This window comes from Pseudophryne corroboree, chromosome 5 (assembly GCF_028390025.1).
Source record: "Pseudophryne corroboree isolate aPseCor3 chromosome 5, aPseCor3.hap2, whole genome shotgun sequence".
NCBI classification, from domain to species: domain Eukaryota; kingdom Metazoa; phylum Chordata; class Amphibia; order Anura; family Myobatrachidae; genus Pseudophryne; species Pseudophryne corroboree.
Window position 1 is genome coordinate 109,944,614 of NC_086448.1, and position 25,729 is coordinate 109,970,342.

Consider the following 25,729-nt stretch of genomic DNA (forward strand, 5'->3'; position numbering starts at 1 on the left):
ACAGCCGGGGGACACATTTATGTAGGTCCCTGCGGCCGTGGCATTACCCCCCCAAATAGTCACCCCTGGCCGGGGTTCCCTGGAGGAGTGGGGACCCCTTAAATCAAGGGTTCCCCCCCCTCCAGGCACCCAAGGGCCAGGGGTGAAGCCCGAGGCTGTCCCCAGCACCCCTGGGCGGTGGGTGCCGGGCTGATAGCCATGTGTGTAAAACAAAAGAGTATTGTTTTTTGTTGTGGAAGTACAAGGCCTAGCAAGCCTCCCCCGCTTGCTGGTACTTGGGGAACCTCAAGTACCAGCGTGCGAGGAAATAACGGGCCCGCTGGTACCTGTAGTTCTACAAAAACAAAAATACCCAAATAAAAACAGAACACACACACCGTGAAAGTAAAAGTTTATTAAAAGCACATACATACACACTCACACATACTGTACTTACCTACATCCCACGGCGGTCACGTCCACTTGTCCAGTAGAATCCAATAGGGTACCTATAAAAATTAGAGAGAGATTACTTACCTACATCCCACGCCGGTCACGTCCACTTGTCCAGTAGAATCCATTAGGGTCGGTACCTGCAAAAACTGAAAGTTCTGCTTATATACATCAATGCACAGACCGGGGAAAAGGAGAGAGAGAGAGAGACAGAGACAGACAGACAGACACACACACACACTGACACACACACTGACACACAAACACTCTGACACACACACACACACACACACACACACACACACACACTGACACACACAAACACACACACACACTGACACACACTGACACACACACACACACACACACTGACACACACACTGACACACACACACACTGACACACTGACACACACACACACTGACACACACACACACACACACACACACTGACACACACACACACACACTGACACACACTGACACACACACACACTGACACACACACACACACACACTGACACACTGTACTCACCACAGGCGCCTCTCGCTGTCCCTGCGCTCCGGGCGCGGCTCCACTGTACACACACAGACACCGGCTGCTGAGGCTGGAGGAGGAGAGCGCAAGACCCCGCTCAACTTTCACCACTTACCACACACGGCGGCTCCAAGAGCGCTCCCGCCGCTATCTTCTACACAGGGTCCCTGAGATGATCCACAACAGGCAGCAGCAGATGATGGACTACGGGGGAGATGAAGGGAGGGAGCAGCTAACTGTCCCGCCGCCTCCTATAAATGAATGGACCAGCGGATCCAGCACTGGATCCGCTGTCCAATCATTTCTGCCTTGCTGACAGTGATGTCAGCGAGGCACTTCTATAGGTGCCGCTTTGCCTATCTTTGTCAATGGGCTTTTACAGCCCACTTCTTGGCCCCACCCTCCGCTCGATCCCCGTTTACATTATCTACGGGAGGCACTGCTATCAGTGCCTCCCAAACCTATTTAAACCCCTAAAATTCTTAGAATAACATAAAGAACATACTTATGACACAGAACATGTGTCATAAGTATCTTCTTTTTGTTATTTTAATAATTAATCACAGGGGAGGCACTGCCTCCCCTGACTGCACGTCCCTGTTATATAATAAACTGCTTTAATCACTGTACATGGCTAACCTTCAGAATGTTGCAATACATTAACTGTACATTAGAGAAGAAGAGCAGGAGAGAAAAGGGAGGTGGGTGGCTTTCTACTGTATAGAAGAATGAGATAAAAGCAGCTTTAATACAGGGCACTGCAGATAGGAATGAGAGTATTGGGGAAACCCTATAAAGCGATGAGAGAGAAGTTGTTTGAATAGAAACAATTAATAACCCATCACTTTGTCAGTAAGGAATAGTGAAAAAGGCCCCGATTCAGCATCACTCATAAATGTGCTGAAATCGTTATTAGGATTTCAGCACATGTGCGCATGTGCGCACACAGGTGCGCACATGTGCAAGGTCTTAAACTGCGATCTCATGCAATCGCAGTCTAAGTCCTGTGGGAGTGCGGTGACGGGGCAACGATGCCGCGTTTTGTGGGTGTGTCGATACACCATTTGGGGGCGTGGTCCGAACAACACAGGTGTGTCTGTACCGTTTGTGTCTGCACCATTATGTGACGTCACATGCAGTCGCTGCGACCCAAAAGATAGGGGCAGATAGGCTGCGGAGGCAGGGGGCAACCCTAATCATGCAAGTGCATCGCTGTTTAGCCATGCACTCGCATTTGGGGTGGGGGTGGGGGCAGGACCTGGCATGCAGGGCAGATTTGCCCTGTGCTGGGCTTCCCCCCACATGTCAGTGTAAAGGGTTGTAGTTGTGCGGTTTTTCGCACAACTACAACCCATGCTGAATAAGGCCCAAAGTACAGTAGTGAAAGAAAAAACAAAGGTAAAAATAATGTTAAAAGAGACAAATTAAAGAGACTATTTTTGTATTAGGTTATCCATAGAAACGTCAAGGGCTCACATACACTAGAGAAGGATAGTACTTGCTATAGACACAAAACATGGGCCTCAATACTTCATTTTACCTACCCCATCCATTGGCGTATCTATAATGGGTACAAGGTGTGTGCTGCACACGGGCCCCACACCGCACACCCTGCACCCATAAAATTATACTTATCAAACAACATTCCAGTCAGAAATCAATGGGAAAATTGCGCAACAGCCATTTTCCCGGTGATTTGCGCATGCACAATAGAGATGTCCTCGGGAAGGGGACCCGTGCATATGCAGTATACTCTGGAACAAAGAGTGTATTAGGGGTTTGTATTTCCACAAAAGCTGGACAGAGAGGACCATTGTCCCTGCATCTCCTCCAACCCGTTTATTGCTGTGCTGAATTGGCTAAAAAAAATAGTTGCTAATATGGTTGCCTCCGGTGACTATAAGATTGCCACATAAACCAGTGATTCCTAACCATGTCCTCAAGGCACACTAACAATCCAGGATGTAAGGATAGCCATACTTGAGCACAGGTCACTTAATTAGTATCTCAGTTATTTTAAGTATTTGGTTATCACTATCAAGAAACATCTTCCCTCTCTTTATACACTCAACTTTTCCCAACTTCTTCACCCATTATGTCTGCCCTCCAAAAACTCTGTTTATGAAATGAAGCACGTGACCAGTATTCTAAGAAGTTCCCCAGGTTCGTCCATTAAAGTTTGCCACATGTTGCTCCCATGTTGGTGTTGGTGCTCCTGCTGCCTCCCTTTAATGTGCATCTTCCTCTGCCACCACCACCCCAGGTTCTCACTACCCACTTCTGTCCAATTTCCTCCCTGTATACTGCTGTTACTGTCCCTTCTCCTTTCCTCTTCTTTCCTTCTTTCCCCCTCTTTTCTTTTACCTTTCTCTCTCTTTTCCACACTCCACATTGAAATCTTGTTTAGCTGATCTTGTTATGCTTAAATGCATTCCATATTTTTTATGTCTTAATTATATACCACCATCCTCTGATTCGTTTGTTTTTTGGGGGGGTTTGTTTGTCCTCTGCCTGTCTTGTTCTTGCTTGGTATTCTAATAAATTAAATCTATAAAAAAAAAAAAAAAAAAATGCTAGTAACTGAATGCTGGAATGTAGCAAAATAGGTTTTGCAGCAAGTTTTGGGATTTTATCACGAATTTCATATCTTGGCCAATTCACCCTTCAGTAATTCTGCTTCAAATCTCTGGAACTGATTCTGGAGCTGATGCTCAGTATTTTTGCTTCAGACAGTTGTAGTATTCTTCATTTGACTATTAGAGCTTATGGTTTAGTTATTACAGATTATTACTTTTTGTGCTGTGTTTTTCTACAGTGTATGACTGAAATGTTTGTTTTTCAGATGACACAAAGATTGCGCTACATCTCAAAGACAATGGGGGTAAGATTTCTGATTTAATAATAACAAAGTGACAATTGACAAAAGCTAAGCAGCATGCCCTTCTGCCGGCATGCCATACTGTACTGTGTATTAACCTTTTTTTAAATTTCAATGCAATTACCATATACTGTACCTTTTTGAAATGGCCCAGACCCAACCAGTGACTAATCAGAATGGAGAGTTCAAAGATGGGGGTGTTAAACTGCTGACATGACTATATATTTATTCCGTACAGTCCACCTTTAACCATACTTGCTTACTTTTGAAAAAGCATTTCAGGGAAATTGTGAAAGCAACACCTATGAGTGCTGTATTAAAGTGGACATGTACTGCTACATCTGAGAAGCATGTCATACAAATGACTTACAGCCAAATGTAAATGAGCCACAAAGCAGTTAGTAAGATCTACTTGTTGATGTAAAGACACTGATACTCAGGGCTTGCTTGTGTATCATGTTTTACAGTGGCCATGAGAAACCTTATTTAAAAATGCATGTAGCCACAGGGATCACTGTGCCTTATAACCACTGCAGGGAATGATTCCATTGGAATGTATATACTGTATCTCTGATATATTTTTCCCCCCATGAATATAACAGGTACGTAATGGGGTAAGGTGTAATCAGGGAGATTTCTAAACTCATCAGGGAGTCAGGGAGGTTTCTACTGTTTCAGGGAGTCTCCCTTACAATTAGGGAGAGTTGGCAAGTACTGTATGATTAGAACAACCTGAAGCTAGCTAATCAGACCTTTTTAACCTTCACAACATAACAATACAAACATATAAGATATTTAAGTAAAGTTTAACAGTGTGATATTATATTAAGATGTAAAACGTTATTTTAAATTGGCTATTCAGGGAAAATATTTACATGAATCTCTCAATAACCCTTTTAAAATTAATATACAAGTGAAAGGTAAAACTAAACTGCAACCCAAGACGTTCCAGTTTTAGTGACATCAATGCGGTAAGTGTTCAGTATGCTAGGTCTGGTTTAACTGATAGTGATAAAGGTACAAAAGCATACAGAAGTAGAGATGTGCGGCGGGCACTTTTCGTGTTTTGGTTTTGGTTCTGGTTCCATCCTCGTGTTTTGGATCTGGATTGGTTTTGCCAAAACCACCCTTTCGTGTTTTGGTTTTGGATCACATTCATTTCCAGTCTATTCTGAACACTGAACACCTCACAAAATTGTTTTTAGGCCTAAAAGTTGCACCGAGGTAGCTGTATGACTAAGCTAAGCGACACAAGTGTGCAGCACAAACACCTGGCCCATCTAGGAGTGGCACTACAGTTGCAGACAGGATGGCACTTAAAAAAATAGTCCCCAAACAGCACATCATACACAGAAGTAAAAGAGGTGCAATGAGGTAGCTGTATGACTAAGCTAAGCGACACAAGTGTGCGGCACAAACACCTGGCCCATCTAGGAGTGGCACTGCAGTTGCAGACAGGATGGCACTTAAAAAAACTAGGCCCCAAACAGCACATCATGCAAAGGAGAAAAAGGGGCGCAATGAGGTAGCTGTATGACTCAGCTAAGTGACACAAGTGTGCCGCACAAACAACATGGGATGTGCTGGAATTTGCCCAGATGTAATACACGCACAATATTGGTGGCACAGGAGAGCGTGCCCCTAAACCACACACACACGTGGCAAAGCCTGTAAAATTATTTTGGATAATAATAACCCTTTTATTTGGAGCTATTATAATAATATGCAGCACAGGTGAGCGCAGGGGCGGATCCAGAACAAAATGACAGGGGGGGCACCATGACAGGGGAAGGCGGGGGGGGGGGGGGGAGGGGGATTTTTGCGCACGCTCCTGGGAAGGTGGGTGTGGTCTCATAACAAGGGTTGTGACGTCACAGTGCCATACCAACGAGCCACAACCTCATTTTTTATCACGCTGTGGACATGGAGTACAGGTCTGGTGGCTAGTGAGTGACAGGGTGAGTATACAAGGACAGGTCTGGTAGGGGACAGGGTGAGTGTGCGGGGATAGGGTGAGTGTGCAGGGGCAGGTCTGGTAAGGGACAGGGTGAGTGTGCAGGGACAGGTCTGGTAGGGGATAGGGTGAGTGTGCAGGCACAGGTCTGGTAGGGGATAGGGTGAGTGTGCAGGGACAGGTCTGGTAGGGGACGGAGTGAGTGCGTATATAGGGGGTATCACCTCATACAGGGCACACAGTATATAGGAATAGTATGGACAGGTATACAGGGGGAGTCACCTCAGTACACATGGCACAGTTTATAGGATATAGGGGGTATGGCACATATAGGCAATGACACTATAGTAGGTATATAAGTGAGGGTCTTACCCTGGCATAGGAGTCGGTCATATCATCCTCATGGTCGTCATGACCATGGCCCGTTGCGGTGGACACCGGCGCCTTGGAGGCCAGAGTGGAGCTGGTGTGGAGATTCTGCACACGGAGAGAGCGCAGAAACCGGGCAGCCCCGGAGAGCCGCAGCGCCCGCACACACAAGGGCATCGCCATGATCAGGCTGCCCTGACTGACAGCGACCGCAGCAGGTACAGGCAGCGGTGGGACCCAGCCACAGTAGTCCGGGCACACACACACACACACACACACACACACACACACACACACACACACACACACACACGAAAAAAGAAAAAAATCATATTGGCACACACAGAAAAAACCCACACACTAGCCACTACAGAAAACAATAAAACACATTGGTCACTACAGAAAAAAAACTACATTGGCCCCGGACAGTAAAAATAAAGATAATGTATGCCTCACAAAAAAAATAATACATTGGCCCCCAGGTGGAAAATATTAAAAGACATTGGCCTACAAAATAAAAAAAAGGGGTGGACAGTGTATGTGCTGCATTTGGTGGTGGGGGGGGGGGGGGATTGGGGGTACTCTTTCTAGGGGGCTGACACACACAGACAGAAGCTGACACACAGGTTCTGACACTCACACAGATACTGACGCACTGTTGCTGACACAGACACACAGAAAGATGCTGATACTGACACATAGAAACATGCTGACAGACAGCTGTTGACACACAGACGCTAACACAGACAGACACTGACACTGACACACAGAAACATGCTGACACACTGACGCAGACAGATGTTGCCACAGACACTGACACACAGATGCTGATACATTGACAAACAGATGTTGACACAGATGCTGACTTACTGATATACACAAACTGACACTGAGGATTCAGGAATAACTTTCCTGCAGCTCTCCTAGGCATCCAAACCCTGACCTCCTATCATAGAACAGTCCCATCTTACACAGCGTGCAGTATCCGTGTATGTCTGACTTTGCAAATGCGTCCTCTCCCTGCAGCAGCGAGAGGACGCATTGCAAAGTCAGACATACACGGATACACGGGTGAGGGCAGCAGCCAGCAGACTCTCTCTTCACTGCCGCGGCTCCGGCTTGAAAGGGTTTCTGAGCATGCGCAGAAGCTCTTATCGCCGCAGCCGCGGATATAGGAGCCAATCCGCCGCTGTGACCACGCTACTCCGCTCCGGCCAGCCCTGCTTCCTGGTGACACGCTATATTCATAATACAGTAGCGGCATGGGCTGTGGGGACCGCAGGTTGCATGCGGTCCCCACAGCCCATGCAGCTACTGTATTATGAATATATCCTAAATGACAGGGGGGGCACGTGCCTGGGTGCCCCCCCCCTAAATCCGCCACTGGGTGAGCGTACCCGTACACCACACAGGGCAAACCCTGTAAAAATTATTTGGATAATAATATAAGTAATGTATATAAGCCTTTTATTTGGATTAAATAATATACAGCACGGGACACCACCACTGGACTTATTGCAGCACAAGACAGCACCACTGGACTGGACTTATACGGCAGTACCCCATGACTTATACGGAGGTACCACTGGACATATATGGCAGTATCACTGGACTGGACTTATACTGCAGTACCACTGGATTTATATGGCAGGATCACTGGACTTATACGCCAGTACCACTGAAATTATATAGCAGTACCACTGGACTTATACGGCAGTACCACTGGACATATGCGGCAGTATCACTGGACTGGATTTATACGCCAGTACCAATGGAATTATACGGCAGGATCACTGGATTTATATGCCAGTACCACTGGAATTATACGGCAGGATCACTGGAATTATACGGCAGTACCACCGGACTTATACGGCAGTACCACTGGAGATATACGGCAGTATCACTGGACTGGATTGGATTTATACGCCAGTACCACTGGAATTATACGGCAGGATCACTGGATTTATACGCCAGTACTACTGGAATTATACGACAGGATCACTGGCATTATACAGCAGTACCACTGGACTTATACGGCAGTACCGCTGGACATATACAGTATATGGCAGTATCAAAAGACTTATACGGCAGTATCACTGGACATATATGGCAGTACCACTGGAATATACAGCAGCACATGGACAGCACCACTGGACTGATGCAGGGTAACACAGCACCACTGCAATGGACTGGACTTATACAGCAGCACTGGACATATGGCAGCAGAGGACACCACCACTGTGACTGACTGATGTAGCACAAGACACTACCACTGTACTGATGCAGGACAACACAGCACCACTGCAATGGACTGGACTTATACAGCAACACTGGACATATGGCAGCAGAGTACACCACCACTGTGACTGGACTGATGCAGCACAAGACACCACCACTGAACTGATGCAGCACAACACAGCACCACTGGACTGGACTTATACAGAAGCACTGGACATATGGCAGCAGAGGACACCACCACTGTGACTGGACTGATGCAACACAAGACACTACCACTGAACTGATGCAGGACACTGATGATGGAGACACATCCTCTCTCTACACTGTCCAATGCCAGAGTGAAAATGGCGACGACACGCAGCTCCTTATAAGGAATCCAAACCCCGCGAGAATCTGACAGCAGGATGAGGACGTTTTGCCTCGTTCTGGCGGGAAAACCCGAGCCTGACTCGGATCCGGGCTCGGGTGGTGAAGTTCGGGCGGGTTCGGTTCCCTGAGAACCGAACCCCTCAGGGAACCGAACCCGCTCATCTCTATACAGAAGGCTTTTTTTCAAAACTGCAACTGTACCCATGGTAAACTCTCATGCAGTAGTGGGCAATACTGAATTTAATCTAGTTTAGCAAATTTGTGTTTGCTTCCACAGTTCCGCTAAGAAAAAATGTATACTGTATATTTTCCCAAATATCCCTGGAAGCAAAAGCCGTAAGCATATCTGAAACAATGAAGTGCCTGATTCAGAGATGGACGCAGTGCACACAGCATTCTGGTTGGTATTTTCGCTATGCAGGGACCAAGGCAAGCCTAAGAAAAGAGAGCGTTACTCGCCCGTTATGTGGAACGGTCCCTGTTGGCCACAAATGGCCAGAGCATGTCAGTGATGCTGCAGCTAGGGGGCACTGTTAGGGACTACGCAGGAACGATTCTGCACATGCGCGTAACGGGTCCTGAGCATGCCCAGTCCACTCGCCATTGGAGTAGTGCGCTACAAACCATCGGGATTGCATACTACTTTGAATCATGCCCAAGACAGGATATGGCAGGCATGGCATGAGTGACTGCCCCATTACTTTGCAAATGTGTAGACCTGAACCATCAATGGTTTACCCTGATGGTTAAAGACCAGCGACCATCAATGATTAACCCATGGATGACCATCTCTAAGCTGGAGTGATAATTGAATCTTTAGTATCGCAAATGAGATTTAAGCCTTGGATAGTGATAAAGTGGAGAGAGATAAACTGTTAACCAACCAGCTCGTCATTGTAATTTTTCAAACACAACTTGTAACATGGCAGTTAGGAGCTGATTGGATGATGTTATCTCTGTCCGCTTTAGCTCTCTCCAAGGCTTAGTAGATCTCCCTGTGTTCGAAAAATTAAAGGTGCTGACTGGTTGGTGCTTTATCTCTCTCGACTTGGTCACTCTCCAAGGCTCAGTACATATGCCCCTAAATCTTTTGCATCTTGTTTTGTACCCTGCAATATACAAATTACCGAGCATATTTAATCTTTACATTTTTCAGCATATCTGATCAGTGTCTGAAAGTAAATAGAAAAAAAATATCAATAAAATACGCAAAGGAGTTACTAAGATCTCACTTTCTTTCATGTGAGTGAATATGATTTATGAGAACATTTACCGTGACTGAACTGTAGCAAGACTTCACCTCATTATAGATTCACGTCCTGAGGGCAGATTACTTATATTTGATACAATACAAAGACTGTAAAGCTGCATGGAAGCAATGAGTAAACAGGTTTTCCCATTTGTGTTTTAATACATACCTTTAAATATGAGAAGTTGTTCTTCAAAAAGGCTTCAATTATTCATTGCATTTTGTGCCAGCAAAAAAAGATTTTTAATAAGATAAAATTTGTTGTTGCTAGAGGGAAGAGCTTTAGTGAAATGTGTAAGGCTTGTAGGCATCTATAACAGTTTAGAACTTGAAGAATGTAAGCCGTTCAAGACAAGCCCTGCAATCAGAAGGTCCTGCATTGGAGCAGTATAGCATGTATTTAATTAATGAGAGCCCATGGGGAGGTTCTTGAAAAATATTTGCCTGGGTGATGTGTTGTGTGTAAACTTCATCTTTTATAGTGACCAGTTTGTAAGCAGTAGAGATGAGCGTGTCCGGTTCTCAGAGAACCGAACCCTACCGGACTTCACGCTCTGAGCCCGGTTCCGAGTTAGGCTCGGGTTTTCCCGCCTGACTCGGAAACCCGAACGAGGCAAAACATCATCATCCTGCTGTCAGATTCTCGCAGGATTTGGATTCCTTATAAGGAGCCGCGTGCCACGGGCATTTTCACTCCAGTCTCTGAGAGTGTATTGAGAGGACGTATCCTCAGTGTCTGTGTGGGCGGGAAAGGGAGGTGGCGAGTCTTGTGCTGTGTTGGGCTGCTCAGTGGTAGTGTCCTGGCCATCAGTCATTCCAGTGACAAGGCAGTCACAGTGATATACGCTGCTGCTTTATGTCCACTGCTGCCGTATAATAATAATAACAACAACAAGACCCTTACAGTGTTGTTGTGTTGTGCTGCATCAGACCAGTGGTAGTGTCCTGGCCATCAGTCTTTCCAGTGACGAGGCAGTCACAGTGGTATACACTGCTGCTATATGTCCACTGCTACAGTATTATAATAATAATAACAACAAATCCCTTACAGTGTTGTTGTGTTGTGCTGCATCAGACCAGTGGTAGTGTCCTGGCCATCAGTCATTCCAGTGACGAGGCAGTCACAGTGGTATACGCTGCGGCTATGTATGCACTGCTGCTGTATAATAATAATAATAACAACAACAACAACAAGTCCCTTACAGTGTTGTTGTGTTGTGCTGCATCAGACCAGTGGTAGTGTCCTGGCCATCAGTCATTCCAGTGACCAGGCAGTCACAGTGGTATACGCTGCTGATATATGTCCACTGCTGCCATATAATAATAATAACAATAACAACAAGTCCCTTACAGTGTTGTTGTGTTCTGCTGCATCAGACCAGTGGTAGTGTCCTGGCCATCAGTCATTCTTGTGCAGCATATTTTCTTATATAACTCCCAAAAAATAATGGTGAACAAAAATTTGGAGGATAAAATAGGGAAAGATCAAGAACCACTTCCTCCTAGTGCTGAAGCTGCTACCACTAGCCATGACATAGACTATGCCATCAAAGTCGTCTGCCAAGGCCGATGCCCAATGTGATAGTAGAGGGCATGGAAAATCCAAAAAGCCAAAGTTCAGTAAAAAGACCCCAAAAAAGAAATTTAAATCGTCTGAGAAGAAACGTAAACTTGCCAATATGCCATTTGCGACACGGAGTGGCAAGGAACGGCTGATGCCCTGGCCTATGTTCATGGCTAGTGGTTCAGCTTCACATGGCGATGGAAGCCCTCATCCTCCCGCTAGAAAAATTAAAAGAGTTAAGCTGGAAAAAGCACATAAAAGAACTGTGCGTTCTGGGATGGTATCACAAATCCCCAAGGAGAGTCCAAGTGTGTCGGCGGTTGCGATGCTTGACCTTCCCAAACGGGAAGAGGTGGCTCCTTCCACCATTTGCATTCCCCCCGCAAGTGCTGGAAGGAGCACCAACAGTCCAGTTCCTGATATTGAAATTAAAGATGTCACTGTTGAAGTACACCAGGATGAGGATATGGGTGTTGCTGGCGCTGAGGAGGAAGTTGACGATAAGGATTCTGATGGTGATGTGGTTTGTTTAAGTCAGGCACCGGGGGAGACACCTGTTGTCTGTGGGATGAAGAAGCCCATTGTGATGCCTGGGCAAACTACCAAAAAAGCCACCTCTTCGGTGAGGAATTATTTCTCCACAAGCCATCTGTTGCCTCTGTCAATCTGTAATGAATGATTTCCGTCTTGTGCAAGGTTCTCCAACCCTTTGAACTTGCCACACGTGAAGTCAGTCCTTCATCAGGCTTTTGCAGAAGCAGCTGGATAAACTGAAGGAGGAGCTAAGACGGAGCGATTCCGCAAAGTATGTGGGACTTGTGGATGAAGCCCTTCATTCGCTTTGCCAGGATTCACGGGTGGTCAATTTGTTGAAATCAGAACACTACATTTTGGCCACCGTGCTCGATTCTAGGTTTAAAGCCTATGTTGTATCTCTCTTTCCAGCAGACACAAGTGTGCAGAGGTGCAAAGACCTGCTGGTTAGTAAATTGTCAACTCAAGCGGAATGTGACCCGTCAACAGCTCGTCCTTCAATTTCTCCCGCCACAGGGGCTGCAAGGAAAAGGATAAGATTTCCTAGCCCACCCGCTGGCGGTGATGCAGGGCAGTCAGGAGCGAAAGCTGACCTCTGGTCCGGACTGAAGGACCTGCTAACGATTACTGACATGTCTACTGTCACTGCATATGATTCTGTCACTATTGAAAGAATGGTGGAGGATTATATGAGTGACAGCATCCAAATAGGCATGTAAGACAGTGTATACTGGCAGGAAAAAGAGGCAATTTGGATGCCCTTGCACAAACTGACTTTATTTTACGTAAGTTGCCCCCCTCTAGTGTGTACTCCGAAAGAGTGTTTAGTGCAGCCGGTAACCTTGTCAGCGATCGGCGTAGGAGGTTACTTCCAGAAAATGTGGAGAAGATGATGTTCATCAAAATGAATGATATATTCCTCCAAGAAGACCTTTCCACCAGAAAGTACATAGGGACCTGTGATGGTGGATTCCAGTGGGGACGAATTAATACTCTATGAGGAGGAGGTTGTACACAGTGAAAGGGGTGAGGAATTGGAGGATGAGGATGACGTCGACATGTTGCCTCTGTAGAGCCAGTTTTTGCAAGGAGGGATTCATTGCTTCTTTTTTGGTGGGGGCCCAAACAAACCAGTCATTTCAGCCACAGTCGTGTGGCAGACCCTGTCACTGAAATGATTGGTTTGTTAAAGTGTGCATGTCCTGTTTATACAACATAAGGGTGGGTGGGAGGGCCCAAAGACAATTCCATCTTGCACCTCTTTTTCTTCTTCGCATCATGTGCTGTTTGGGGACTAGTTTTTGAATAGTGTCATCTTGTCTGCAACTGCAGTGCCCCTCCTAGATGGGCCAGGTGTTTGTGCCGGACACTTGTGTTGCTTAGCTTGGCCATCCAGCTACCTCATTGCACCTCTTTTTCTTCTTTGCATCATGTGCTGTTTGGGGACTAGTTTTTGAATAGTGTCATCTTGTCTGCAACTGCAGTGCCCCTCCTAGATGGGCCAGGTGTTTGTGCCGGACACTTGTGTTGCTTAGCTTAGTCATACAGCCACCTCGGTGCAACTTTTAGTCCTAAAAACAATATTGTGAGGTGTGAGTTGTTCAGAATAGACTGAAAATTAGTGGAAATCAATGTTATTGAGGTTAATAATACTGTAGGAGCAAAATTACCCCCAAATTCTGTGATTTTAGCTGTTTTTATGGTTTTTTTTTCTTTTCAAAAATCATCCAGATCCAAAACCAAAAAACCGAAAGGGTGGTTTTGGAACCAAAACACAAAACACGAAAAGTGCCAGCCGCACATCTCTAGTATGCAGGCTAATAAACGTCTAGAGATGCGTTTCACCCTCATAAATACTGTACCACAAGACCACAGCACTGTACACCTTTTAACGTATTCGTGAACTGTAATGCTGAGTAAACTTATGGGTGTGTATGCATCTCCTGGTTCCTTTTACATGTATTTTCGGAGAACAGATGGATGCTCAGTGGAGACCATTACTCCAATGCAGATGGTACAGTATCTGCTGTGATAAGTCAACCCTCTTCTATAGAGAGTTATCATTTCTATATATATTTATCGTTTCTTCTGCAGCAGGTTACATTGGTTTCCACAGTTAAACATTGGGTAGAGTGGATCTTGATCGAGAGGCTCTAACAGGCTAAAGCTTTAGGCTGTCCCAGGATGCATTGGGGCCTCCTGCATGCACTGTGAGCTCAGTTTCAGTTGGTGTCTGCAGCAGCAGTTCACTATACTGGGCTGCACTGGGCAGCCCTGAAAAAACTTTTTCTGACAGAAAATGTTTTCACAACTGGGCTATCAGTGCTGTATGTCATGGGGACACTTCAGTGCTGCAGCTCCATCACCTCCCAAGTGGCGTTGTATACTCCCGCGACCTGTTCCCGGGTACTTGCAGCGGAAATGCTCCAGCTTCAGGCACACATCAGTCGCTTTCCTGCTTCACATGGCTGCTACGGGGAGGAGGTAAGAGGGTCCCCCATGTGGGACCTGCCATTAAATCGCGTTCCGTCCGCGACCTAGGGAGATGGGTCGCGGCACTGGCATGGACACTGTCACCAAGCAGGGACCCCACTAGACCACAAGGGCAATAGAGCACAGGTCGGGTGTACTAACGCCCCATTTAGTAAGGCTCGCTAGTGCCTGTGGTGGAAGTCCAGCATAGGGGAGCTGGAGCTTGACCTGTAGCCTCTCCCCAGCCCAGGGCGACATCTACTGCACATTTTCCCACCCTGAAGCTGCCTCACGCTCTCCTTGACTCCCTGACTGAGAAGATGGGCGCCATCTTATAAGCATAGTTGCGGCTAGTCTCTGGGACTGTAGGGCAAGGTCTCCCTTGTAAAGACGCCTGTATACAGTGCTGTGACTTTACAAACTCTTGAGTAATCTACATGTCTTTATATAGACAGCTTTAGTTAAGAAAAAAACTGTACCTGTTACAGGATATATTGTACGAGTATTCTGATATATATCTCCGGTCTAGGACCATGCTGTGTTATATATATAGCTCTGTACATATACTAGTCTAGTGCAGTTTTATTGTCATAATAATTATCTGCATTGCCTGTGACTGTGTGCGCCTGTATCTGCTGTGTGGTTTCACTTTCACTGTTTCCCAGATATATCAATCACTATATTCTGTACCCTAAGGGGACTAGGTACGTCAGGGTCATATATATAGTGCATCACAGTATTTACCTATTTTGTGTATTCTACTGTGTACTCAGTCACATAATGCCGGAATTATTCGCTGGTGTTGTGTACTTTGTCTACAGTCACATACTAACGGATTTATTCGCAGGTACTGTACTCTGTCTGGCTTTATCATACTAATTTGCTCTGTTGCATTTGTGTACAATGTCTAACAAGAAGGGCAGTAAGTCTGTGGACGCTCCTGCATCATGCAGAGCATGCACCAAAGATTTACCAGAGGGGAAAGCTGTGTATGATGGTCTGTGTACTAAGTATCATACATCTCCCAGTCAGTCCGCATCTCCTGTAACCAATCAGGAGTCACCCTGGGCTGCATTCACAAACCTACTGGGTACTCTGGTGGAACGCCTTATGCCCCCTATGGGACCACCTGTGCAATTACAGCCACAAATTGTCTCTATGATTAATCCAGCTTGGGCGGAAAATTTGTCTAACCAGTTGCTGCAATGAAATCATTCCTTGGTCAGACAAAAATCTACTACAGGTCACTCTAGTGTCTCTGGGTCATCTAAGCGGGGCTGATTCCTCCTCGCAATCCACAAATCTCTCAGACGTTTCATCTGAATAGGAGGGGGAGCATACTGTCCTGTCAGACACTGAATCGTGTGTTTCTGACGAGGATTCTTCATTGCAAATTGATGTCCCTGCCCTTGTGGTTGCTATTAAGCAAATCCTACAAATCACTGATGATGAGGATTCCACTACTGTGGCTAAGAAAACTGATATGTTTAAATGACAGAAGGTGGTTAAAAGTCTATTACCCATTCTGACAATTTGGTGGACATCAGCATACGCGCACGCAGGGGGGGTTTCCGAGTACCTAGAAACCCCCCCTGGCTGCCATTCTATTGCGCAAGTGCTGTCCAATATTTCTTTTTTTAAACACATAAGCCACACCGCACGCACTGTGACTCTCTGCGCTGGCTGTAGCAGCTACCTCCGAGACATATGCACTGAGAGGCTGACTGCTGACAAGCAGGGGGAGCAGCTCCTCTCAGGCTGATCTGCGACTGGAGAGGTGAGAGGCGCATGGTAGCAGCACGCCACTGCCTGTTTTGTGTGTCTTCACTCCCCGCCAGGGCACTCAGCAGCGAGGACCAGGTGATGTGTCTGAATATGCCAGGGGCGGGTGGGTGCCGGTATTCTGTGCTCTCTTTGATCTGCATGTGAGTGCGGGGACCCAGTGTGTGGGGGGGTGGGGGGAGGGGGCGCTGGAATTCGGGTTGGATGAGGTGAGGAATGATTGTGCTGTCTGTCCATGGGGGGGGATTAAACATGAATGGTGCCTGTGCTGTCTGTAGAGGGGTGGGTGGGAGGGTGATTATGGTATTTTCGCTGTCTATAGAGGGGTGGGTGATCATGGTGCTTGCGCTGTCTATAGAGGGGTGGGTGATCATGGTGCCTACGCTATCTAGAGAGGGTGGGGGTGCTGCTGGGGGGCGGTGTGATCATGGTGCCTGCAGTCTCTATAGAGGGGCGGAGGTGCTGCTGGGGGTGGTGTGATCATGGTGCCTGCGCTGTCTATAGATGGGTGAGGGAGCTACTGGGGGTGGTGGGATCATGGTGCCTGCGCTGTCTATAGAGGGTGGGGGTGCTACTGGGGGTGGTGTGATCATGGTGCCTGCACTGTCTATAGAGGGCGGGGGTGGTGTGATCATGGTGCCTGCGCTGTCTATAGAGGGGCGGGGGTGCTGCTGGGGGTGGTGTGATCATGGTGCCTGCGCTGTCTATAGAGGGGCGGGGGTGCTGCTGGGGGTGGTGTGATCATGGTGCCTGCGCTGTCGTTAGAGGGGAAGAGGTGCTGCTGGCGGGTGTGTGATCATGGTGCCTACGCTGTCTATAGAGGGGCGGGGGTGCTGCTGGGGGGGGGGGGTGATCATGGCACCTGCGCTGTCTATAGAGGGGCAAAGGTGCTGATGTGGGGGGTGTGGTCATGGTGCCTGCGCTGTCTATAGTGGGTGGGGGTGCTGCTGGTGGGGGGTGTGATCATGGTGCCTGCACTGTCTATAGAGGTTGGGGGTGCTGCTGGGGGGGTGATCATGGTGCCTGCGCTGTCTATAGAGGGGAGAGGTGCTGCTGGGGGTGTGTGATCATGGTGCCTGCACTGTCTATAGAGGGGCAGGGGTGCTGCTGGGGGTGGTGTGATCATGATGCCTGCGCTGTCTATAGAGGGGTGGGGGTGATCATGGTGCCTGCGCTGTCTATAGAGGGGCGGGGGTGCTGCTGGGGGTGGTGTGATCATGATGCCTGCGCTGTCTATAGAGGGGTGGGGGTGATCATGGTGCCTGCACTGTCTATAGAGGGCGGGGGTGCTGCTGGGGGTGGTGTGATCATGGTGCCTGCGCTGTCTATAGAGGGCGGGGGTGCTGCTGGGGGTGGTGTGATCATGGTGCCTGCGCTGTCTGTCTATAGAGGGGGGTGCTTTGGGAGGGATGATAGTGGCTGTGCTTTCTGTTTATGGAGGGGGATGGGGTGTATGTGTGTCTTTCTAGGTTTGTTGTTGTGTGTAAACAATCACACACAGCCCCAGTCACATCCCAGACTCATTGCAGGAAAAATCAGGTAAGAAATGAGACGTTCACTGAAGTTTCAATGTTATTCAATTCAATATTTTCATCAAATTGTAAAAGGACTTATCTATCCGGACTATCCATGGCGCCATCTGATTGCAGGTCCTGGCAACGCAGAAGAATGTCATCACACGAACTCGCCAACATTGGCGCCATGGAGGGAGCCAGACCACTGAATGTTGAATTGAATAACATTGAAACGTCGGTGAACCCTTCGTCTCTTGTCTGATTATTCCTGCAATGAGTGCCGCCTGCTATTCAATTGTATATTCTGGAGACGCCACCCTGGAGTTTCTTTATTAAGAAAGGCACCTGCACTTATAGTATATTACATACTGAAAGGTATAAATTGTATCGCCGGGGGCTATCTTTTTACCCCCGATACCGGCATTTATTGTGAATTATGATTTTGCATAGTCCGCGATAAGCGGCTGCCAGAGCTGCAATAACACATGGGATCGGGGACTTATCCCCGATCCCATGTGTTTTTGTGCGACCGCGGGTCCTTTATCGGCCAATGAAAATGGACCCTAATTGGATACCGCGACAATAACCATTGTCCATTAATCACGATATCAGTCCCTTTTTTACAAGCTGAAAGCAAATCGAATATAATTGGATACCCCCCTATGTTGCAGGCTTATTCTGGTTCGACTTTTTTTCATTGGTCTGTTACCAATTATTTGGAAATCCTCCTTTCAAAATCCAGTGTTTGCCACTGATCAGGCAGGAGCCCTGGTCTAATCCAGGGAAGAAATTCCCTCTGTCTAAACAGACCTTTGCTTGCTATCCTCTCCCTGCAGAGTTATGTATCAAGTGGGAAAATTCACCGCCGGTGGATTCTCATGTCACCTGCCTAGTGGTGTCGTCCACTCTGCCTGTCACCACTGTCACTTCACTGAAGGAACCAACAGATGAGCTTGTGGAGGGATGCCTGAAATCTATTTACTCCCTTACAGGTGCTGTACATAGACCCACTATTGTGGCCTCTTGGGCTGAAAAAGGAATTGAAGCATGGGATCAGACATTAGAGGAAGAGCTGCCCGAGGATATATCTGACAATGCCCGACAATACCTGTCTCACATCACCACCACTGCCTATTACATTCAGGAGGCATCCTCTGTGGCGGGTGTGTTGGCAGCCAAGGTGTCGACTACGTCTGTCCTGGCTCGCTGTATTCTGTGATTGAGGTCATGGAAGGTGGACCTAGACTCCAAAAGGACCTTGGAGGTACTCCCCTTTAAGGGGGACATTTTGTTTGGGGCAGACCTAAATAAAATTGTGTCTGAATTGGTGGCTGCTAAGACTGCCTTTCTTCCAAATACTAATCCTTCTGCACAGAAGGCTAAAGGTACCACTTTTTTCGTTCCTTTCAGCCTCAAGGCAAAGCAAAAGTTCAGGCATACCCAAGACAATCTCGTGCTCCCAAAACCACTAAGCCCAAGGCAAAGCAGTCCTGGGTGGCCCGTCAGCCTGCTCCTAAACATGCCTGCCACATGACGGGGCAGGCCTCCACCTGGGGGACCCCAGGGTGGGAGGCCGACTTCTGCAGTTCACCCAGGTTTGGTTAATGACCACAGACGCATGGATGCGAGAAGTTGTCTCTCACGGGTACGCAGTCTCCTTCAAGAGACGTCCCCCTGGCCAGTTTTGCACCACAGTTATCCCTTCGGATCCATTAAAGGAGCAAGCTTTGCAAAAGGTTGTGAGTTATCTCCTGAATACAGGAGTGGTAGTGCCGGTTCCTCTGGTCCAAAGAGGCAGAGGATACTACTCGACCATGTTTCTAGTTCCGAAACCCAATGGGTCTTTCTGGCCTACACTCAACCTCAAATCACTAAACAAGTTTGTGAGAGTGTCCAAGTTCCATATGGAAACACTGCGCTTTATTATACTGGCTATAGAACCCGGAGACTATATGGTATCCCTGGATATACAGGATGCGTACCTGTATATACCTATTGCCATGTCGCATCAGCAGTATCTGTGGTTTGCTATTGGCAACCTCCACTATCAGTTCCAGGCTCTGCCATTTGGACTGGCTGTGGCTCCTCGGCTCTTCACCAAGGTCATGGCCATAATGACGGCCCATCTCCATCGCCAGGGAGTCAGGATCTTGCCGTATCTGGACGACTTGCTGATTCTGGCAAACTCCCACAATGTCCTCCTCAGTCATCTACAACTGACGGTAAGCTTCCTAAAAGCCCACGGGTGGCTCATCAATTGGAAGAAATCCTCGATGGTCCCAGCTCAGAGCATGGTGCACCTGGGGGCACTCCTGGACACACACAGTCAACGACTGTTTCTGTCTCCAGAAAAAGTCCTGAGATTTCAAGACAGGATAAAATGCTTCCTTTGTTGCCCCAGAGTGTCGATACACTCGGCGATGCAAGTACTTGGCCTGATGGTGTCACATTTGACATAGTAGATTATGCTCAATTTTATTCTCACCCTCTGCAGAGGTTAATCCTTTCCAAGTGGGATGGCTCACCTCATCGGATCAGATCTCACATGATCACTTTGACTCCGGAGGTTGGTTTGTCGCTGACCTTGTGGCTACAGGACCAGCAATTGAGCAGGGGCCGTCCCTTCTGGATCCCCGACTGGGTCCTGCTGACAACAGACGCCAGTCTGAGGGGATGGGGTGGAGCAACACTCTTTTCAGGGTCGCTGGACCAAGGAGGAGTCACTCCTCCCAATAAACATCCTGGAGTTGCGGGCGGTGTTCAATGCATTGACTCTCGCCCTGCCCCTGGTACAGAACAGGCTGTTTCAAGTACAGTCAGACAATGCCACAACGGTGGCATACATAAACCTTCAATGCGGCATGCGAAGCCGCATGGCTATGATGGAAGTGTCAAAAATCCTTTGTTGGGCAGAACGCCATCTGCCAGCAATATTTGCAGTGTTCATTCCTGGCGTCCTAAACTGGGAAGCGGACTTCCTCAGTTGCCAGGACGTGCATGCTGGACAGTGGAGTCTTCATCCAGAAGTCTTTCAACTCCTAGTGGACAAGTGTGCCTACCAGATGTAGAGCTGATGGTGTCTCGACACAATCACAAGGTTACGGTCTTCGGATAAAGGACCAGGGATCCTCAAGCAGCGTTTGTGGAGGCACTGGCAATTCCATGGAACTTTCGCCTGCCATTCATGTTCCATCCAGTGTCACTACTGCGCAGGGTGCTGCGGAAGTTCAAACAAAAAGAAGGATTTCTACTTCTAGTCGCTCCAGATGGCACTGGTTCTCAGACCTGCACGGTCTATCGACAGAGTGTCCTCTTCTACTTCCTCAGCGCCCAGACCTCCTCGTACATGGCCCTTGTCTTTATCCGGAACTGGCCAGGATGGCTTTGACGACATGGCTCTTGAAGCATCACTCCTGAGAGCCAAAAGATTCTCTGAGGTGGTCATCCAAACTATGTTAAAAGCCCGCAAACCGGCATCTGCTCGGATTTATACAGGGTCTGGAATTCTTACTTCACCTGGTGTGCTGATAATAATATTGATGCATACAGATTCAGAATTTCCAGAATTCTGGCTTTTCTGCAAAGAGGCCTGGACTTAGGTCTTCGTCTGGCCTCCCTCAAGGTTCACAAATCTGCCTTGTCGGTATGGTTTCAGAGAAAATTGCATCTATACCTGACAACCTGACATTCATACATTCACTCAGGGTGTCTTACGGATTCAGCCTTCCTATGTTCCTCCTGTGGCTCCATGGGATCTGTCTGTTGTCCTGAATGCCCTGCAAGAGTCTCCATTTGAACCTCTTGAGATGGTGGACCTTAAATGGCTCACGGCCAAGGTCTTGTTTTTACTGGCTATTGCCTCTGCAAGAAGGGTGTCGGACTTAGGTGAATTGTCCTGTCGTCCACCCTTTCTAATATTTAACCATGACTGGGCAGTTCTTAGAACTCGCCCAGGTTATTTACCTAAGGTGGTGTCATCTTTTCACCTTAACCAAGAGATTGTGGTTCCAGCTTTTATCTCTTCTGATTTGTCCTCCAAAGAGAGGTCTTTGTATGTGGTGCGGGCTCTCCATATATATGTGGAGAGGACTGCCTCTATCAGGAGGTCAGATTCCCTTTTTGTTTTGTTTGGTTTTCACAAACGTGGCCAGCCTGTGAATAAGCAAACCTTGGGCAGTTGGATTAGAATGGTGATTCACAAGCTTATGCGCAGGCTGGTCTCCCAGCTCCTGCTGCTATTAATGCCCATTCTACTCGGTCTGTTGGACCTTCTTGGGCGGCCCGCCGTGGGGAATCCACAGAACAATTGTGCAAGGCGGCTACGTGGTTTTCTGTGAACACGTTTATTCGGTTCTATGCCTTTGATACTTCCGCCTCCCAGGATGCTTCCTTTTGACGCCGGGTTGTCATACCCTCTAAGGCGCGTCCCATCCTTTGAGGAACTGCTTTAGGACATCCTCGATGTTTCCCTGTGGAAACCAATGTAACCTGCTGCAGAAAAGGAGAGTTATGGTAGACTTACCATTGTTAACTCTCTTTCTGCGAGGTACAGTGGGGTCCTCAGGGTGCCCACCCAGCTTCTCTGGGTTTGTATAGCATTAGCTGCTGGTCCCTTCTCCTGTCGTGAGAATGCGGTTCTATCTGACTAACATTTACCTTCTCTCTTACCTGCTCCTGCACTGGACTGGTTAACAAAACTGAGCTCACAGTGCCTGGAGGCGGGGTTATAGAGGAGGCTCCAATGCATCCTGGGACAGCCTAAAGCTTTAGCCTGTTGGTACCTCTGGATCAAAATCCACTCTATCCATTGTTTCCCTGTGGAACCCACTGTACCTCGCAGAAAGAGAGTTAACAATGGTATGTCTACCATAACTCTCCCATTTGTTACCTAACTAACTAGAATACTTTGATGTGAAATGCTGGGTTCACTTTTCCATGGTTTTAAACTAAAACATTTCCAATGCCTCATTTTTGTGTCATTCTTTTGTAAAGGAAAGCACATTGTATCTTAATGTTCTTGAAAACTGGGTCTTTTGGCAGCCGTAAAGTTGGAAGTGCACAAACCTTTACCAAAATATCATAATTAAAAAGTAATCTCTATTTCGTACCTGCTAACAGTTAATGCCAGCTACTGGGAGGTGGTAACATAAGTCAATCCATTTATCTTACTCCCTTGGCTTCATTTCATATACCTGTAACATAAAGTAGATCTGTTTCTATAATCCACACGCTGCATTGCATTTATCATAGACTCAGTTGTGGGCTCTCTTCAGCCATGCAGATGATTGCAATAATCTTTTATTTTCAGCTTCTAAATTATTACTTTTGGAGATCACTACATATTTAGATATCTCTGCATTGTTTTATAATTGTTTGATTTGTATAAAGGAAATGTCAACAAAGGGTTCTGGCACCATATAAAAGCACATCCTATTATACAAGTGCAGACCCTCCAACATGACCCGCCCCACTAGGTACAAAATGCTCTGTTTCTGGACTTCCCTCTTAATTTATGATTTCCATCACCTGTGTTGAACTAGTTAAATGATAAGAAAGCTGTTTCTTCACAGGTGATGGCAATAATAAATTAAGAGGGAAGTCCAGGAACAGAGCATTTTGTACCTAGTGGGACGGGTCATGTAGGAGGGTATGCAAGTGTAATATTATCCCTGATTGGGGACTTCAAGACATCTGGTCTTTGCAGGTGTGTAGGACAGGAATATGTATAATGATTTATGGTCAGACTTCACCTTATTCTTTTTTAAGGTTCAATGTCCACTAGAGTTGAGGTAGGGTTACCACTTGGATTGTATTTTATTTGCCTGGACAGTATAAATGGGAATGTGCCTATTGGGATGCCATCAAGATGCTACTGTCAGGATCCCAGTAGTCATCAGAATGCTGACGCCAGAATCTCACCAGGGTCAGGAGGCCAACGCCAGAATACTGACAGTCGGCATCCAGACCGTAAATATAGCAGACGGGTTAGGGCCAGGGGGGTGGAGGTTGGGGGTGTTAGGTTTAGGTGTTAGGCATCACGCGGAGGGGTTACAGTTAGGCCGCGGGGGGAGATTAGGGTTATGCTGCGGGGAGGGGGGTTAGGGTTAGGAACCACCAGGGGAAGGTTAAGTTTAGGTACTAAGGGGAGAGGGATAGACTGTGGGGAGGGGGTGGTTAGGTTTAGGCACTTGGGGGCGGTTAGGGTCAGGCACTAAGAGGACTAAGTGCGGAAGTTAGACTTAGTCTATGGAAAGGGAGGTTTAGAGGGTAGGGGAGGGGGGGAAACAGTCTTACCTAGCCCCTGTTGGGATTTACACTATCAGGATGCTGGCGTCGGTATTCTGACCGCCGGCATCCCGTCTGTCGCGATATCATACTGAAACCTACAATTCCCAGTAATAATCTTTTTATAATCAGATGCAAACATACTGTTCAAAATATGGATATGTTTTACAGGTCATCATATTGCTGTATATTTTCTAATAATGGTATCAGTTTGAGTTTTTCAATAACCCCATTATCTACAGGTCCGGTGACATCCTTATACGAGTGTAAAAAAGAATGGGGGTAGGGTGCCGGAGACATGTGCGTCTGGGTTCTTGGACCTTTATCCGGGAGTTCCTATAACTGAGCAAAACCTGAACATACCCAAAGCTTTAGGCTTAAACCTAATATTTCCCAAGACATTACACAGTATCTACTACCCCTATGTAGCCTACTACAGGGTTTGCCCAACATCCTCCCAATTTCTTAACCTGAACCCACCCAAGCTTTAGCCCAAGACCTAATTAAAGACTAAGAGGGGTATTTATCAAAGCAATGTGAAAGATAAAATGCAGAGATATAAAGCACTAACCAATCAGCTTCTCATTTTACAGGCTGTGTTTGAAAGATAGCAGTTAGTGCTTTATTTCTCTCCACTTTACTCTCACCATGCGTTAATAAATAACCCCCTAAGTCCTACCATGACTCTAGTACAATCTCCAAAACTATCCTGCAGAGATGTGCTTATATGCTGTTGCAGGAATATGCATGCGTCTCACGTTTTTAATAGGGACGTGCGTACACTTGCACGCACGATCCATTCACAGTGAATGGTAAAACCGTGGGAGCGTGTGTATGTAGCCCATGTGTATGCATCGCATCAACAGCGTACACGGACAAATCTGTACAAATCCAAACAAAAAATATTTGTTCTGCTTGTTCAAGAAAAAAAACAATAATTTATACTGTTGGGATACAGATCTTTGCCCTGGGCCCACACTTGGGTACATTGTCACCATGTAATTCACAACAATTGTGAGGCACATTGGGGTTAGGATGCCTGAAACCTTGCTGAGCTCAGATTTGATGAATACAAGTTTTCCAGAAGTCAAATGTGCGAGCCACTGGGTTATTAGGTAGATGTACCTAATAAAAGGACTCACTTTATTTACAAGGCATTTATGTATATAGTTTGCTTGGGGGGGGGGGGGGGGGTGTTGGGTTACAATTAACAGCCTAAAAGCTTTTTGCTTTGCTTTGTTTTTTCTTTTTTATGTAATGTATCTGTTTTTAGATTGTGCTGAACACCTACAATATCTATTATATTTCCATTTTAGAATTCCATTATGCTGCTTTTACTGAAATGCTGTATTTAAATACAGCAATTTACACCACATTCCTAACCAGTTATTAGCCAGCACAGAGAAAATTCATTGCAATGGAGAAGATGAGGTGGCTTGGGGCACTTTCGTAGATATGTTAAAACACATTTAATTGATAGCTAAGTAATTTGTTTCCATGCACTTTTTTGATGCAGTATATTGTACTGGCAGTAGTAGGAAGTAGTAAGGAA

At 46.8% G+C, this 25,729-nt stretch overlaps 1 protein-coding gene across 4 annotated transcripts in view; it reads left to right on the forward strand.

Annotated features, from left to right (window-relative positions):
* PLXDC2 (plexin domain containing 2) overlaps positions 1–25,729 on the forward strand; it is a 1,323,386-nt gene that overhangs the window by 1,174,275 nt on the left and 123,382 nt on the right. For all 4 annotated transcript variants that reach the window (XM_063921556.1, XM_063921557.1, XM_063921558.1 and 1 more), the window contains one exon: positions 3,812–3,850. In XM_063921556.1, the coding sequence (XP_063777626.1) occupies positions 3,812–3,850 (39 nt within the window). The remainder of the gene's footprint in view (positions 1–3,811; positions 3,851–25,729) is intronic.